Source organism: Pyxicephalus adspersus, chromosome 3, assembly GCF_032062135.1.
Source record: "Pyxicephalus adspersus chromosome 3, UCB_Pads_2.0, whole genome shotgun sequence".
Classification (NCBI taxonomy): domain Eukaryota; kingdom Metazoa; phylum Chordata; class Amphibia; order Anura; family Pyxicephalidae; genus Pyxicephalus; species Pyxicephalus adspersus.
The window spans coordinates 8,527,060-8,546,377 of NC_092860.1; the positions used below are offsets into that span (position 1 = coordinate 8,527,060).

At 38.4% G+C, this 19,318-nt stretch overlaps 1 protein-coding gene across 1 annotated transcript; it reads left to right on the forward strand.

Moving 5' to 3' along the window:
• The first annotated feature begins 2,048 nt into the window (after positions 1-2,048).
• On the forward strand, positions 2,049-17,732 carry PDE6G (phosphodiesterase 6G). Its single transcript, XM_072403487.1, has 4 exons — positions 2,049-2,155; positions 13,801-14,040; positions 15,194-15,234; positions 16,378-17,732. Exons 2-4 carry the CDS (start codon positions 13,895-13,897, stop codon positions 16,452-16,454), a joined length of 264 nt encoding a protein of 87 aa, XP_072259588.1. The 5' UTR covers positions 2,049-2,155; positions 13,801-13,894; the 3' UTR covers positions 16,455-17,732.
• The last annotated feature ends 1,586 nt before the right edge of the window (positions 17,733-19,318 follow it).

Below are 19,318 nucleotides of genomic sequence, written 5' to 3' on the forward strand. Positions count from 1 at the left end.
TGACTGTGGTTGGCTGAGAGCAGCTAATCTCAACCCAGGTTCCCCCAGGGGTTGATAGGGGTTCCTCAAACTGTGGCTAATTGACATCCTGCCATCTTTTACACTGGCGCTTCCTAGGAGAACCCCTCAAGCTATGGTTGATTGACCTCCTGCCATCTTTGGGTAAAAGCCCTCAAACTGTGGCTGATTGACTTCCAGCCATTTTTAACACTGCCGCTTCCCAGGAGAACCTTTCAAGCTTTAGCTGATTGACCTCCAACTTTTTACACTTCTGGGGAGAAACCCTCGGATTGTGGCTGATTGACCTCCAGCCATCTTTGACACTGGCCCTTTTTGGTAGAAACCCTCACACTGGCTGATTGACCTCCAGCCATTTTTAACACTGGTACTTAGCGGGAGAACCCTTTGAACTGTGGCTGATTGACCTCCGGCCATCTTAAACACTGGTATTTCTCAGGAAAAGCCCTTAAGTTTCGGCTGATTGATCTCTGGCCATCTTTGACACTGGCAGTTCTCAGAAGAACCTCTCAAACTGTGGCTCTGAGGCCAACACCACTTCGTAGAGCTACCTGCATTACTTTAATGATGTGTTAGTTGTCTATTAAGATGTTTATCCAATCCTACTGTAGGGGGTCAATCTTTCTACTGGCCACCAATTAAAGAAGCTTTTATCAAACTGACCAGCAATAAATTGGTTTTAGTAAGGATTCCCTGAGACCTGGAGAATACTTCAAGGGTTCCTCAGGGGTAAATGTTGGAAAAAGGCTGCCTTAGAAACTTTAAAGCTGAATTCTATAATTCAAAATAATTATCAAAATAATAAATGTTTGTATAGCTAAAAAATTGCTAGCAACTGACAATCACAACTTATTTATATATGTAGCCATTGACCCTGATTTATGAAAGCTCTCCAAGGCTGGAGAGGATACACTTTCATCAGTGAAGCTGGGTGACCCAGCAAACCTGGAATGATTCCTCTGCTTTAGACTGTTGGAAAGTAAAGCCTGTCTGGTATCGATCATAACATTGTATATTCTATTGGTTATAGGTTGCAGCATGGTGTATTGACTTTCATTTCTCTTTGGAATACTTATCTCATATGGTTTGTCTGGTGGTGGACTTTTTTACATTTTGATGTTACTTGAAAATTTTAAATAAAGGGCTTGATTTATTAAACCTGGAATGGATTTCCTAAAATATATTTGCTATTTGTTAGCAAATGTTTTCAATTCTGGACCTGATCCATTCCAGGTTTGCTGGATCACCCAGCTTCACTGATGGGAGTGTATTCTCCCCAGTCTTGGAGAGACCTTTTTAAAATAGGCCCATTGTTCCAATTGATTGAGCTTGAGGGTTTCCAGTAAAGAATTCTGATAATACAACACCATAGGAATACTTTTTGGACAATTTTGCTCTTTCAACTTTGTAACAGTTTACGGGAAAGGTCCCTTTGTATCCCTTTGTATAAAGTAAGCTCAATAAAGACATAGTGTGACCAGTTCAGTTTAAAAGTGGCCTTCACAGGGCCCTGATCTCAACCCTTTGGTATGAATTAGAAAGCCAATCATGAGCTAGGTCTTATCCAACATCATTACCCGATGTTACAAATTTTGTTTTGGCTCAATGGGCCACAGTCACAATCCTAATTCTAAAAGAAAACTTATAACAGTGAAGAATGTTATAGAACAAATTGGGGCAGCTCCATGGTTTTATAATGGGATGGTAAACATTTTTAAAGAAAGCATTATTTATTGTAAACTGTGTACACTGTGTAAACTGTGGACAATAAATGCAGATATCATATCAAATACTCTGTATTCTTTATTCCATCACCATGCACATACTTCAGTTTTCTCGCTGTAAATCCTCCAAAAAATCATCAATGAGTTGTAAACATTCTGACAGAAAGCCATGTTATGAACTGCAGCAAAGGGTACTGTAAAGGTTCTGGTGATGCACTATACATGTCCCCAGATGGGCTATCAGATTACCGTTTGAGATAGAGAATGCTAATCCTATTACTGCTGAGCCACATAAATCCTGAGCCTCAGAGGTGGGGCGGATCAGTCAATTGCCAGAGGAGATCGAATGAAGGGGGTGTCCGCTGACCACAAATTATTACTGTGGATGGATATGTAAGAAACATTTGTGCAGGGTAAGTTTAAGGAGTCCTGAAATCCACATTTCGAGCTGCTGGTTTTACTGTCGAGTGTCAGATTTTGCAGGATTGGGGGTACATAGCGATGAATTTAATGGGGTGCTTAAAGCCAACCAAAAAGGCACATGCACTTTGCAACTTGCACTCAATTTTAACTGGGAATTGCAAATAATTGATGGCTAGCAATTGACCATCAGAAATCAAAAAAGGGCAATGAATTGGCAGCTTCATGAGTTTGAAAACCATTGTTTTTCCACCATGTTTGATGGAGCAATTTTGATCCCATCACCAATCAAAATCACCATTTTATGTTGGATGCGTATAGCTTAAGGGTGTATGCCTTTGATTATTTTAAATTATATTTGGGATTCTAAGCGGATGGAAAATAGTTGCAGTTGGCTGAAATTTGCCATGGGTATGGCAAGCTAAGTGCTCAACACCTTGTGCCTGATTTATTAAAGCTCTCCAAGGCTGGAGAGAATACACTTTCATCAGTGAAGCTAGGTGATCCAAAAAACCTGGAATGGATTCCTTCAAAAAAGTAATTTGCTATTTGTGAGCAAATGTTTTGAATCTTGAACCAGATCCATTCCAGGTGTGCAAGATCAACCAGCTTCACCAATGAAAGTGTATCATCCCCAACCTTGAAAAGCTTTAATAAATCAGGCACTTTGAGTTTGGATTTGTTCCTAATGTTGAAGACTTCTCCATTTGACTACTTCTGGCTCTGCCATGATCTGGATACCTTCATAACCTTTATGTCGTAATTATTAAAAGCCAAGCTGGAATAATTGCAGTCACTGGTTGATGAAAGAGACTCCTTAACAACACAAAAGGTAATTATTAAAAGTTGAATCAAAACAGAAACTGCAAAAATAATTTAGAATTCAGACACCAATCAGTCTTCAGTATGAGATAGCAGAGTTTGGCAAACAGGAAACTTCCATTACCAGCAATATGGAAAGATCTGAATGTAATATATTTTGTTGTAGGTTTGTGTCTGGGATTTTTCTTTTGCAACTGTTAATAATCTATTTTTTACTGATTCCTCTGCTCTAGACTGTTGTAAATTAAAGTCTGTGTGGTATAGATCATAGCATTGTATATTCTATTGGTTATAGGTTGCAACATGGTGTATTGACCTTCATTCTGTTTGGAATTCTGATCTCATATGGTTTGTTTGGTAGTGCCCTTTTTTACAATTTGGTGTTGCTTAAAAATTTCAAATAAAGGCCCTGATTTCATTAAGCTCTCCAATGTGGAGAGGATACACTTTCAGCAGTAAAGCTGGGTGATCCAGCAAACCTGGAATGGATTTCCTAAAAGTCATTTGATATTAGTTAGCAAATCTTGGACCAGATCCATTCCAGGTTTGCTTCACTAATGAATGTCTATCCTCTCCAACCTTGGAGAGCTTTAATAAATCAGGCCCATAGTCGCCATTCAGTGTCAATTTTCAGTATTCCTTTTACAGTATCTTGAATAGGTTTTCATCACATCCATCTTAAAAGATTGCACTCCTTTCAGTCAAGCAGTACTCCCTGTCTTCAATACATGGATTACTTGAAATCAGTCTGTTTTTTAAGTACGAATTGTTAGAAATTCATAAGCATTTTCTTTTCAGTTTCAATTTCATTTGGGCTTAGTATAAAATGTGGAAGGTTTAAGACACAGTGGTCCTCCAATCATTGGTCCTAATGACTGTTTCCTATAGCACAGAAAGCAATGGGAAATCCAGAAATGGGAGGTGAGGGATATCTTCCATGGGGGTTGGAAGCCTTTCACATTATTCTAAACTAAAAAAAATGGCTTTATATATGAAGAATCTACAAAATCAAAAAAGATGACTAATGGGCAGAACGGTGGCTCAGTGGTTATCACCCTGGCCTTTGGAATACTTTGGTAGGGACATTAGATTGTGAGCTCCTTTGAGGGACAGCTAGTGACATGACTACAGATTTTTACAGGGCTGCATAATATATTGGCACTGTATAAATACTGTGTAATATTAATAATTTTGTGGAAATGCAGTTTAAATACTTCCCATCTTACCTCTGGTAATTTTAACCAAAAGACTGTGGCATTTCCCTACACTTCTGGGAGATCAGATACAGAGTTCAAAAATTAGGCTTCTCCTGAGAATTTGATGGTGCAAAATCTATAGCGGGGCTTCCCTGAAACTCCCCATGCTTTTCTTCTCTCGTATAATATGGAGTATCATGTATTCTGACCATATTGGCCCATTCACACAACATCGAGTCTAAAAGTGAGATGGATTTGGTCAATTTACTTGGCGAGCCGGGCTTTGCACAGCGGTTCTGCCCTCTCCCACCACACACATTCAACAGTTTCCAATTCATAACGAGTGAAATACATCAGTCATGGAAGCATTATATAAAGGCTTTTGTTTAATTTTCTCCTTTCCTCAATGTGAACCTATCTTCTGTATTAAATATTTTTGGTAGCATCATTTGGTAGACATCTCTTTTGTTTGTTTAAATAGGGTACCACCTCTGTATGGGAGCCCTGAAACCCTGCTGTATGCATAAAACTGACTTTCAAAGCCTACAATTACACTAAACATGTCACCAGTACCTCGTATTTGCAGTGTGAGCATTCCTTGATAAGTCATTAAGGTGCATGCATTGTATGGTGGGATCTGGGAGAAAAAGTGGCAAGCGTCAGTACTGAGAAAAGTCAATATTTGCATACAACATACTTTGAGTGTTTGCTGCTAATGTAAAGATATTATGAAACCCAGACTATGGGCTATTTCTTGTTATTGCAGATTTTTTATCTTTTTTTGGAAAAGGTTTGCTTTAAGCACATGGCCCAGTGTACTCTAACACAATCTCTTATTTGTAGATAGGAATTTTTGCACATATGAGGTTTGGATCCATGGACACTATTCTCAGCATAGTACCACCCCCTATTAAACCTTATAATTTATCAATCTGGGACCCCTAATATTTGAACCCCTTGGCTATAGCAGGCCCTGGATATTCCTTTGGTTTGTTTTATTCAGGTACAATCTCCTATTCTGGAGTCCCAAAATCATGTTGCATGCAGACACTGCCTTTCCAAACCTGCATTTAGGCATATTTCCCCCCAGTACCCTATAATGCAGTCAATACATTTCTTGGTAAGTCAATGAGATGCCTGCATTGTGTGCTGGGATTCCGGAAAAAGGGACACATGCCTATGTGCCATCCTAAGGAAACGTCCATGTATGTATACAACCTACACCTGGGATTTAATGCTGGAAAGCCATTGATACAAACCATAGAATATGACGCGCCTTCTTGTTAATGCAGATTCAGATGATCTTTCTTATGAATCGGTTTGCTTTCAGCTATGAACACATGGCCCACCATGCCCTAACCTGATCTCCTATTTTTAGGCAGTAATCTTGGCAAGCCCGAACATTAGACCAATGACCTCACTGTTCTCACCATAGCTCCACTCCCTGATAATCCTGGGACCCCCCCACACATTGATCGTGGAACCCCATGGCTTGCAAAACCTTGCTTTAGTTGACGACATTCTAGGCAGATACACGGGACCAGCGGAACACAATGCAGCAACTGCAGGTAGATCCTGGTTAGAGATTTGTGTCACCTGTAAGCTGCTTGAGGTGAAAGCATTTTGCTGCTTCAGCAGAAACTGCAGCTAATCCTGTAACTTCACGTGGAGACAACATATAACACGCTGGTTGTCCAGCTGATAGATTTGGATTTTATTATTTGGAGAACTTAAAAAGAAATGTCTATTTTATATGATTCAAAAAAATAAAAATATCTTTTATTTAAAATAAAAAAGTTTAAATATATATTTTTTAGGTTTGCTGTATGACATTGTATCTGTGGTCATGTGGGCAGAACAAATTGTAATGGCTTTCATCTTTGGCCGAAGGCTTTGCTTTTATCTCCATGCTATAGTTAACTTTCCAAATTGTATTTAATAATATTCTTTTATATTATGTAGGTTTTAGAAACATACTTTGGCCTAAGGTCTATCCATACCAAGGTTTCAATGTCAAATTAGGGACCAAGCAAAGTAGAAATTAACCTTTGAGATCTGGGGGAAGAAAATGATTCGGGAAGATCTATAAAATTTTTAGCTGGTGTTGGTTTGGAAATATCCTGACTTATAGGTGACACATAAACCCCAACCTGGATCATGATGTTGACTTTTCTTGCAATCTAAGGACTCACCTTTACTACTTCCATGGTACAAATAAGGACTGTTGTTTTAAGAGAATGCCATGCAACAAGATGGATCTGCCATGTTCCTAGAGACAGAGATTGCTGCCATGGCGCTGAAAGGAATCTTCCAAGTCTGCCATATTACAAGAAAGTGAAAGACTTTCTCCATGTTATGACTTGGAAGAGAATACTATTGGTATGGTATTGGCACAAATCATATTCCCTTGTCAATTGAAATCTGGCCTAGTATTGTACTGACTCATGGCCATGCCAGTGGCCAAGTTCATCTGTCTTGCCCTGCTCAATAGCTGCCCCATATGCTGGCAACCCACATACACCCAGACTCAGAATAAGAGAAAGATTATGGAGAATACAAATGTTGTCCTGTTATGACTTCCTATAGTATCTCAGTCACAAACACCTGTTACAATGAAGGTATTAGACGTTATTATTCTACATTAAATCCCACTGGCTCCTATTGGGGAAACCCAGTTCAGATTATGCACATTTTATTTATCTTCTAAACCCTGCATACTACTGAGCCTGTTCAGTAATCAGCAACAGCAAATCATATATTAGGCTTTAAAAACGTGACAATTTTAGCAGTCTTATAGAAATCATTTTTTTCATTATGTTAGAATCTCAGCTGGGATCATTTTGCTGTCTTTGTCCCTGGTGGGATTTTCTGACTTACCTCTTCTGTCAATTGGGGAAGAAGGAAGGGTAAATCTTATCCCTAAAAGAGAAAGACAAAAATTAAAACCTTAAAAGGTTCTATTTGTTATTATTACTATTCTTAACCAGTGTTTATATAGCACTGACATGATACAAGCACTGTACAAAATTCCTATCACTAATTGTCCCTCAAAGGGGCTCACAATCTAATGTCCCTACTATACGGTAGTCATATGTCATTAAAACATTGCCTAAGGTCAATTTCTAAGGGAAAGTCAATTAAGCAACTGCATTTTTTTATATTACCTTCTATCTTCTTTGTGACAACCTGAAGAGGTTCATACGAATTTCTATTTAGTTACAATAAATCTTAGATAACCCAAATTAATTGTTTGTTGCAGGGAATACCTGCAATTTGACTTTCAGATCTGCAGACCTCTGTAAAATGCTATGAATCAATCACACAAGCAGGTAATGAAGTTTTTTGGTGGAATTCATATTTCAATCTTAGGTTTGCCCTATTGCAAGTAAATGACTTTTTCATTTTTATGGTTTTGGGACATCTTTGCAGATTTAATAACATTCAGGTATAAAGTGGCTTGTGAAGCAATTACCTGGATATAGATATTTTTTTATATCAGAAAATGTGTCCCCATTTCAAACAAACATACTGTCCTTTCCAATAGAATAGGTAGATAGAATAGTCAATTAATGAAAAAATGTAGACCGAAATTGGTTTGTATTAGCCATGTCCAGTATGGTATGTGCAGAGGGTAGAGTTTAACTTGACCTAAAACTAACTCTGGGATGGGTAACAATAGAATCTCTTAGAGTCTGCTTCAAAAAGTTGATGCCCCTGTCCTTGCTACAACCTAAGGCTTTATTAAAGGTCTAATCTAGGTTTTGCAGCATCTGTCAGGGGGTAGGTGACACCATTACCTGGCTTTCTTTTTGCCACAGCATTTAGCTGTGAGATGAGTGATTCATGTTTCTAGGCACCGCACAGAACTAAAATCTGCCCTTGGGTGGTCTGGGCCTTCAAATATACCAACTCTAGAATTATTTAAATTGAAAGCAAAGTACATATGTTTTATGAAGAAATACTTCCTTTCGTGCTGCCCATGCCACTGAATGTTTTTCGATTGGGAAACCAACGTTTCCAGGGGTTTAAATTTCCATGGTCCTCCACACCACACTCCAGTTTCTTCTGTTGACCTTCACAGCAGACAAAGCAATGATATAAACATCAGCTGGTGGAACCAGAAAAAAGCATGTACTCTAGTGACTCTACACTAGTGATTTTAAGCACTAATATCAGGATTCTTGAATGGCAACTAGCTAACTAATCTTCAGATGGAGGTCAGCCAAAGTGCCAGCTTCTCTCAGGGTAATTTACTGCAGTTACTGTCGCTTTGCTGTGGATGGGCTTATAAAAAGATGATAACATGTCAGAATTCAAGAACTCTTGATATTAAGTGCAGTTTATACCATTTTACGCCACAGAAGGGATTTTAAAGCCCAGCTCTGGTCAAAACTCTCCCACTTTAAAACCTCCAATACAATTCAACACCTACACATATGCTTTTATGCTTTTATTTATCCCATATTTACCTAACAGAATGCATCATCATGTGATCCTCTGCAGTTCCTCTTCAGGTGGAACTACAAATAGGTGATCTACTGGCATGCAGAACAGTCCTTTTGCTCTTTATGTCACCATCTCATCCCACCACTGGAAGTCTTGGGAACTATCAATGGACCCTGCCAATGACCCTCCTCCAGCCAATGTCCATATCATCAGGGAGTGCCATAGGCACTAGAAGAAGGACCCTTCAAATCACAGTCCAGATGAAAGAGGACATCCAATAATGACATGTCGTGGATTTAGGTGAATAAATGGGGCTTTATAGTAGGTACTGAGCTGCTGAATTATGTCAGGAAGAGTAGCATTTATCAACTGGATAATAGTTGGGGCTTTAAAAAATAATATGGACGCAAACATGGAGGGAGAACGTCTAAAATTGCAAAGATAGGGCTGTCCTAAACCATAACCCTCATATGTAACCTTAACACCCTGCATTGTAGAACACGATAACCTCTAACTTTCTCTAAGCGAATCAGACATTCCCTCAAACATGGAGATACTCCCACAGGGAATGTTTAGGGGAATGTCAGATTCCCAGCTTTTTGAGTCCTTAGACTTCAATAGATTCCTAAAAGCATAATTGGTTTGTCAAGCTCCTGAATATTCAAGGCTAAAGGCTACCAGTTCTATACTGATGTTTACACTAAATTGTTAATGTTTATTATATTTGTAGTAAAATATTTTATTTGCTATTATTTAATAAATATGTGAAATGTATTTGATAATGTAAAGGGAGCTAAACCAAGATTCTTGCAGACATTTCCAGAAGAGTGGAGATCTTACTCGCCTCTTCACTGACCCTCTTCGTCCATAATAATTCCCTGTAGTGCTTACATTCCTGCGGTTATAAATGAGGATGAGCTCATGTCATGCTCACTGACAGGTAAGAGGATTACAGTGAAGAAATGCACAAAGGTTTCATCAATGCCTCTTGTCAGAAGGCTTTGCTGCAAAACCCTATTTTGTAATGGCTTATTTGTCTTGCGGTTAGAATTAGCACAGTTTGAGAATTAAAATAGACCTATGCTGACTATTTAACTTTAGAAATCTACAATGGCTGGAGAAACTAATTTAAAAATTATTAGGTCACAGATGAGGTGCAAAGAGTCTACAAAGAATTAAGGGTGAAAAAACGCCACTTTTCTTCACGCCACACCAAAAGAAATTAAGCTTATACAAATGATACACAAGCCACTTTGTAATTAGAAGTTATTAAAAACTACCTTTTATTCTTTTAATCTGCATTCATCACTATTCTTCAAAAAACTGTCATTTTAAGGAGTTCTGCAAATGTTTGGTGTACAGAAATCCCCTGGAAATGTAATTTCTTGCTTGCATGATTGGCTCATTGATTCCCTTAGATGTCTGAAATAAGATACAAGTTTAATTTTAGTCATCTCTTGCAATAGAAATTTTGGTTTTGGAAATATATTACCTAAGAGGTATATATATGTAGAAGAAATCATTAACTGCAATTTTCATCATCAGAACACTGTGCACTGGGTGATTGTGCAGAACCTTCCTCCCCATTCAGGAAGAAGCTTAGAAAGGTAAACGTGAAACAAACAGCTTTGAATGCCCTAAGGAATCTGCAATAAAGTTTGTAAAAACCTTTGTAAAATGTACAAAAGGGGATTGCTTTTTTCTTAACAAAAGGCTTTATATCCAGAAACTCCTATTACCTTTGCTGTACCTGTTTGGTGCCAAAAAATGGTCTGTTACCAACCTCATCAGTAAAATCAGAATACTTTTTAGAAAAATCACTCATTTAGTCTCTACAGGTTGCATGTCTAACCTATGTTCAACTATATCTACTTCAAAGGTAGTGTGTTTTGGTGTAAGCTTTTTGATTTATTGTATAGTATATGTGAATCTGTTGCCACAAAATAATTTCATTATGAAAGTAATACTGGTGAAAGGATTACAGTTGTTGTGTGCTTATGTTTAGGGATAGGGGTAATGGGGTAGGGATATGAGTAAAGGAGTAGTTTGGAGGTTTGGTTTTAGGTGATTAGGTACAAAGATTTTTGATTATGAATATTGCTGCAATGAAGCATCATATGTGGTGCAAAATTTGATGCCAGATACACACAGAGATTTTACTCCTATATAAATTCAAAATCTTCATATTCTGCATGTTTTTGCTTCAATTCTTCAACATTCAGAAACCTAATGTGCTTCTAGTGTGCCCTAAAATCAATAATACGCCCACCCCACCTATTCCCTAATATGTCATGATCAGGTCCCTGGACTGTGGTTCTGAAGTTTTGCTCCAAGTATCTAAATCACCCAGAATACCTCTAAACTATCAAAAGAACCAATTCTTGGTCACGTCTTTTGTTATTGAATTGTTCACCATATCACATGGAACTTACCTTGTCATTTTACCGTTTTTGGTTTCAAAGTTTGCAGACTAACAACTACCACCAATAATTCCCCCTCTGTGTAACCCTGGTGTTGTATATCTTGCTATGTAGTGGAATCTATATATAGATATAGTCTTTATATCTTGGCTTTTTGTAAATCAGAGAAATGATTAGCACAATGAAATTGGAAGACAGGAACCTGTGGAATCTTTCCACAGCATTGGGAGAATAGGGAAAGAACAAGCAGTTCTCGCCATATATTTTCAGATCTTCAGAGATGTAGCTCATGCCATGGTTTTGTTAAATCAAGAAGCTGGCCATGCCGTGACTTTGCTGAATCAAAGCAAAGACTAAAGGCCTTGCAATGACTTTGTTGAATCAAAGCAGAAGGCCATGGATCTTGCATTGCTTTGGGTGAATCAGCAACAGTAGATCCTGTATCTGTGACATTTTTTGGATCTGGTAATCAGCTTGTACATATTGAAAAATTTGTTAGATAGTTTGTAATTAATCTGACAAATCTTCAAATGTATTTTTTTTGGATAATGACTCAGAAGGTCTTTCCATTTTTCACATTTATCTGGGATGACTTCAAGCAGACTTTGCATGAATCAGGAAAGCTTGGCGGCTTGCCATGACTTTGTTGGATCATTTTGGATGTTCTGGCATCCCATGACATGACCCATGGATTGAATAGTCCTTCCCATGGTCACCTTTATGTTATGAAGCACTGACCTATGTCTGTCATAATGCAATTGCAATATAAAATACTACCACACAGGTTTACAATGTAATAACAATATGTACAAAAGCAAAATAGTATCTTCTCTTGTTTTACATGTTAGAAGGGGTGTTTATATTTTTTTATTATTATTTTTTATTGCAAACTATCATTTAAGTGAATAGGAGTGAGAGGGGTACATAATCTGTAAAAATGGAAGTAGGGATCTTGAATCTTCCCCTAGATTTTTGTACTGCCAGTTACAATAATGAGACACAACATCCCATCATTCACTAACGACTAGGACTAAGGACTCCTTTCTTAAAAAAACTTAGGTTGTATAATCTAGTTTAAAAGAACTCTTTTTAATAAGTAACATAGATACATTTTGGTACTTTAAAAACTGCATAGTATTTGCTTTTTCACTCTTTTTTTAAATTCATGGACCAGCCAGCCAGCCAGAGGGATATTTATCACGTAGACCGGTTTTCTTTTAAGTGGGTCTATGTGTCTATCATCTTCCTGAACTTTCCCTCTTCCGGCACACATCACGCTCTTATAATTACCTCTTAGCGTCCTTGGCATAAGAGGATCAAGTGTGAGCTGAGTTAAAACCCAGGTCAACACAGATTACCGCCTTTCTGCATGAAACTGCAACCTGAAAAATGGGTCATTATATGGAGCGCAGCAACAGGAAGGAAATATTTGATGATTAAAAATACCAAATGTTCCATATAATCTGGTTTAATCAAAATGTAATAACATAGAGCTACCATAATGCACCTTTCACTAGTTTACAGCAGTCACCAAAAGATAAAAAAGAAAGAAGAGTGATGAGAGAAAAAGACTAAGTAGTGTTTTAGACTTCTGTCTGAGGTTAGACTAAGGTTCGTTCCAAGGACATTTAAATTCATATACTGTGGTTTCACTACCTCTGCCAAGTTCCAAGCACCCACTACTCCTTTGGTAAGATATTACCACTTGAACTTACCTCCTGCTAGATTGAGGTCATATCCCCATAGTCTTGATATCAGCTTCATACTGAAAATATTTCCCCCTTGATCCTTATTCACATCTTTCATGTTTTTAAATATTTGGTGTCCCCCCTTTCCTTTTGTTACCAAGGTTTTTTTGTATCATTTTCCCCTGGTGTATTTTATCCCTCAGGTCTTGTTGCCTTTCTCTTGACCTTATTTTTTCCTTTAACAGCTGAGGTCCCAGAACTAGACACATTCGGCCTGATTTATTAACGCTCTCCAAGACTAGATAAGACTATCATAGGAGAACCTGGGTGAATCAGCAATTCTGGAATGGACTTGAACATTTGCTAACTAATAGCAAATCATTTTCAGTAAATCTGGGTTTGCTGGGTCACTCAGGATCTCCAATGATATTCCTTCTTCTCCAGCCTTGGAGAGCTTTCATAAATCAGGCCCAATATCTAATAATCAAACTCGCACACAAAAAGGGATTAGGACTTCCATCTGCTGGAAGTTCTATCTGCTTTTCTGGCTATACTGTTTACTTTGTTTAGCACCCCTAAATCGTTTATTTCTGACACACATTGATGGCATTGAAAACAAAGTAATATTTTAGTCTGTTTTGGGTTGCAGAAGGAAACCTTGACACCCTGAAGAATTCTAAATACGTTAGAGAACAACCTCATTCACTTTGATCAAAATGAGGACTTTAAGACTGCTGGTAGAATAGGTCAACACCATGCTGCCCATAATCACACTTTACATTCATCCCATACAAGGATTTCATGCAGGAACTTGACATCAAAAGCAAAATATTTTAAGGCTTTCAAGAAACTTTGAGCAGCTTAGTTGAAACCTTCAAGGTCATGGGACTTGCCATTAATGTCTTGTTTATTCCTGAAGGTTGTCTTACTACTTGGTGGGACCTGGAACAAGCATATGTACATGGCATGTCCCACAGACAAATACCTGAATCTTTCAGATGTGTATGGCACAGGTGTGAAATTACTATTTGAGCTCTAATAACAATATTTCTTTTACCTTTCACAGGTGGTTTTATAAAGATCTCCACACAGCTGGCGTCACTTGGACTTTTTCCCCTTTATTGAGTTTCTGCCAGAGCCAGCAAGGTTTCTGAGCTGCCATGAACCTAGAACCCGCAAAGCCTGATATTAAGTCTGCAACCCGCGTGGTGGGAGGGCCCGCAACTCCTAGGAAAGGGCCACCTAAATTCAAGCAGAGGCAAACCCGACAGTTCAAAAGTAAACCCCCAAAGAAGGGTATTCAGGGGTAAGAGTCCTTTATCAATGCTTTTGTAGATCAATAACTTTGTTAAATACAATCAGATGGGTTTGACTGGGAGGATGTAATAACTTTTAGTTTTGCACTGAAAGACGCCTCTTGAATTATAGAATGGGAAGTGAGGAACAACCCCGCAAATGGGGACACTGTAATTAAAATGTGCATGAAAGGGTTTAAACTTCGCACTGGAACTGAGGCAAATTATCCCAACACAAGACAACATTAAAAATCCACTTTTTAAAATAAAATGTGGGAAGGTAAAACTATGGGGGTCACAGGGTCCGGGAGAAGGATAAATTTCACTAATAGCAACATAAACAGGAAAAAAGTTCTAATCCTCCCCACTGTATCCAAAACTAAGCATTTGTTATTGGAGAAACTGGGACTTATGGAACTGTTTAGGAATCAGAATTCAGGCACTTATCATAGTTATAATGATGACAAACCAATCTGTAATATGTTTATGTGCTTTGCCTTGTTTAAAAAAGACTCCTGTTGATAACACATTATAAAGTATCAAAAAAAAACAATATAGATTATAGAAAAAAAGAATATTTTCAACCAGATTGGATGATCATCCTTCCTCTACAGGCAGCTTCAGGTAACTGTAGCCAACCAATGTCATGCTAGCTCAGATAGGCGTACAATATCCCAAGGCTTTTCTTTCCGATCACTTCTGATCATTCTTTCCTGATCCTTAGGTACACACATGTAGGCATGGCTGGTGTCCTCCTTATTAAATGTCCTGGTGACAAATTAAAATGTACAGCAGATTAGAAACTACACCAATCCAGTCACGTTCCTCCTCAGTTCTTCCTTCTATACTTCCTGATTCCCTCTTATTGTGCAAGGAAACAAAGGGCCTAATTTATCAAAGCTCTCCAAGACAGGGGAAGATAGTCATCATAGGAGAACTTGGATGATCCAGCAAACCTGGAATGGATCTGGTCCAACATTGAAAACATTTGCCAAGTACCAAGAAATCCATTTCAAGTTAGCGGAATCAACCAGGATCTCCAATGATAGTCTATCTTCTCCAGTCTTGATATATTAGGTCCAAACTGATAAAACAAGATTAGCTTTTGCCAGCTCCACCACATTAGAAAAATCTATTTCTGAGCTTAGTTTTTTTCTGTTACAGATTTGGTGATGACATTCCCGGTATGGAGGGTCTAGGAACAGGTAAGTGGTATTTCATATTTATCCTTATCCTGGGGGGGGGGGGGTAGGTCGCAGGTTATTTTGGCAAAAGGGTTGAAATTTAGATTTAAATTAAGATTAAGGTTAGGGTTAAGAGGTAAATTCAGGGCCTGATCTAACAATGAAGAGGAATTAGTATTAGGACTGAGAGTAGGTTTTGGGTAAGGGGTAATATTAGGTTAGGTTGACCATAATATTAATTATTAAGTTAATATAAGGTTGGGTTGACCATTAGAAGTTAGGTTAAGTGTCAAACTCAATCTAGGCTGAAGGTTAGGTCTTAGTTTGAAGATTCAGGATTAGAGGACACATAAAGGTCTGGGTTGACTATCTGGGGTGAGGTTGAGGTTTGAAAGTTTGAATTGAAGAGAAGGATTAGAGGAAAGGTTGGGTGTTGGATTGAAGATTAGGTGTTCGAGATGAAACTTGGGGTTGGGTTGACAATTAGGAAAGGGAGATAACGTTAGGACTATAGTAGGTTGTGTTTTAAGAGGTAATATTAAAGGCTGGGTTGACCATCAGTTGTTAGTGTGTTGTGTGTTAGGCTTGAGGTTAGGCATTAGTGTAAAAGTTAATGATTGGAGGTAATACCAAGGGTTCGGATGACACTGTGGGTTGGGGTTATCACTGGGGTCGAAGACAAGTTTGGGTTCAATGTTGGATTGAAGGTTTTGTATTAGTGAAGAAACTAAGGGTTGGGTTGACAATTACTGGGTAGGTAAACCCAAACTGGGAATTTGGAATTAGGTTGATGGGAAGTTTTCACAGGTAAGGTAAGGAGGTTGGCCTAACAATAAATGGTTGAGTTGTAGGTGAGGAGTTATGGTTAGGGTAAATTTCCTTTTATAGTGTGGTTATTGCTGAACTAAAACATTGTCAGTGATATAAATCTCAGTGCCAAAAAAACGACAATAACCGTTACTGGGAAGTAGTTTATTGGTCATGAAAACCACCATTTGCTATAGCTCCGAGCAAAAAGGAGAAACCTAACAAAAGGGCATTTTCTCAACCTACGTGCTTTGGTGATAGAAACCCAACCCCAAACACTGCAAGTTTTGGGTTGTATGTAGCTTCCAATCTATGATGGAAATGATGGCAATACTGACAACTGTGCTTTGTTTGCAGACATCACCGTTATCTGCCCCTGGGAAGCCTTCAATCACTTGGAGCTGCACGAACTGGCCCAATATGGTATCATCTAAAGATCGTCGACTTTGTCCATCCACAAGCCTCTTTTATTATGTTTTTTTTTCTCTGGCTGGCCACCTCAAGGAGATGTAGTTTGTGTAGGACTCAGTACAAGACAAAAACTACCTTACTCTGCTTCTCTGATGACTCGGAGCTGAGCCCCTGGTTTCTGCCCCTGGCACAAACACATATGCACACATTTTAGGGTTACCTTTCTATATACAAGTCTGTTCTTCCCTCACCAAAGGGCAACAATGTCCGGATAGCCCAGGGGAGGCGGTCCTTAGCCTCAGAACACACATATCACTTTTGTTCACACAAACAGGTCTTATTTTATTTCTCCTCTAACACCTAGAATAATCTTTTTACAAAATAATATAATTTTTTTAACAAGACAAATGATGCTTCTACCTCTTCTATGGTATGATAGTGTACCCATAACCCTTCAAATGTAGACGTAGTTTACCAAATGACCCCGTGTTTAAAATAAAGGTGCACCAATTGGAGGTCAAAGCCACAGTTGGGCCTGAGAAACAACTTTTGGATTGTTTGGTTGGTTTCTGGAACAAGGTCAACCTGACAGTTGTGGTGCCAGAACAAAAACACACTAGCAGGTAGTCGGTACAACTGCCAACTGACAGATGGGTAGTCTTACAAAAATTAGCTGCCATTGGGTAATCAACGATATTAGCATCTAGTAACTGGTATCCAGAACAAAGGTTTCCAGAGAGATGGTGTATGGGCACCAAACAATGACACAAAGGTTGGGATATCACAATGCTGGAGAAACATTAAAGCCCAAATCCAAAAAGAATTTTGTTTTCTAGTTTTGAAGGTTAGACCCTTCATCAAATCTTTGCTGCTGTCCATTGGGGAGTTTATACAACACATGACCAATTGGGGCCACCTGGACAAGAAAGTCCACACAGCAATAAAAGCCCTACAAAGATTCCAACCTTTCCTACCCTGAAAAAATCTGGACAGATATGGGCTTTAAATATTACTAATATGCTCTATGTACAAACAAAACGATCACCTTAGTTTTATTATCTTATTTATTTCTTTTTTTCACCTAAACCTTATGTAGCGTTTGTGTTCAGTAAATCCTTCCTAGCGAATAAGTGGTGCACAAAAGAATTGTACAGTAGCAAAATATTGTTGTACAAAGGAAGGGTGAATGGAACTTTAAACTTTAGTTATGAAATATCCACCTGTGGCTTTCATGAGGTTTTGAAATGTTTCTTAATCACCCGATTGTAAGAAAATCAATTCCAATAAAAACAATAAAACTCCTTTTGAGTGTTTTGTTTTATTGCTATTCTCAGTTTGTTTGCAGCCAGAATTAAGTGGCAGAAAAAGTGGTCACTAAGAAGCAACAGTGCATTTTTTAGGTGCCCATGCACCTAAAGACCTTTGATTTAATATCTGTCGTTGAGGGAAACAGTGATCATTTTCTTTACCTTTTTGGACTTGGATCCTGCCACTTTCTATCCCAGGGTGACCATGCTCACTCACCATACCGTATCAATGGAAAAGCAACATCACCTTAGGATGGGAAGTGTGTTAGGACTACAAAACAATATTTCTTGAAGGATCAATGTTTTTTATTTTTTTTACTACCACTGAGAGACTAATGCTGCAATTGCCAAGCTGATTCTACTTTCTTTATTGGTCAGGGATTCAATATTTGGTCAAGAATCAACCAGGCAAGCTGTATTTTTTTAAAACCAGGGCAGAAAAAGTTTAAAGGATCCCATAGTGACAGGTCAACCTAAATTATTACAAAATGCTTTTAATGGGATATTTAACTGCCCGAAAGGGAACAATATATACACCTGAGATCTAATTTCTTGGCCATTCTAAGGGGAATACTACTCTACCGGTGATAGTTTAATATTTTAATAAATAAGTCCATGCGCTTCCTGTTGTAGAATGACAACACTGTGCCCACGCTTTCTGTTGTAGAATGACAACACTGTGCTCCCATTTCACAATTGTGTTCCTGTTTTGCCAACATGGCTTCTTTTGGAGAACACAAGTGCAGTTTCAACGCACATTACAGACATACTCTATGGTTGTTGCCATCAGTGCCATCACTGCATGCAGTCATCACTGAAGTAAACGTAGATAGGTAGTGGTTGCAGGAAATCAGCAGAACTGACATGCAACAAAGGATAAACACACAGGTAAAATGGTATTTTAGATTTGCAAAATTGCTTGTTTTACCTTGTGGTTGAGAAAACTGAATTTCAGTTTGGGTTGTAGATTTTAGGGTTTCTTCTTTCAGTTTTGGATGGGGTAGGTTTTTTTGAGCCTTCACTTTTTCCCCTAAATTTCTCACTGAATGGAGTCACACGCAATATTAAACCAGCCATCTATGTGGGGGATTCCCCTCACCTCCTGTGCAGAACAGGAAGAGAAGACATACAGCATGTAGAACACAAATTACAAACCCTTTCCTGTATTTTAAGTTTAGTAATTTTTTTTTTTTTATGAAATACATCCCTTTAACATCTAAATTTTTCCTAAATTAAGGGTGCTCTAGGACCATCAGTATTTGTCATGCTGTGTGCCGCCTCTATATCCACACATATGAATCATTTTGCAGATGCTGAGGCCCGTCTCATCACTCCACTCCCATTTGCCTTCCTTGTCCTTGCGGCCCGTCTCTCCCCGTGATGTAAATCACCTGTAATCTTCTGCTTTAATCCTCAATACACAACTGTTTTACAAGATAAAGCATCACGTGTTGGAGAAATCCTCCAGGATAATAGCAGGCTGGCAATAAAACGCCGCAATACAAAACATCCGGCACCTGCTGGGGTACTGATTATTTTTTTTTTTTTTTGTGCAGCAAATTAATATAAAAATGTTCTTC

Excerpts from the sequence above, each read along its gene's own strand:
- PDE6G (XM_072403487.1), top strand. The coding sequence starts at position 13,895 with ATGAACCTAGAACCCGCAAAGCCTGATATTAAGTCTGCAACCCGCGTG. Across the intron at positions 14,041-15,193 it reads CCAAAGAAGGGTATTCAGGG|ATTTGGTGATGACATTCCCG; the intron begins GTAAGAGTCCTT and ends TTTCTGTTACAG. Across the intron at positions 15,235-16,377 it reads TATGGAGGGTCTAGGAACAG|ACATCACCGTTATCTGCCCC; the intron begins GTAAGTGGTATT and ends CTTTGTTTGCAG.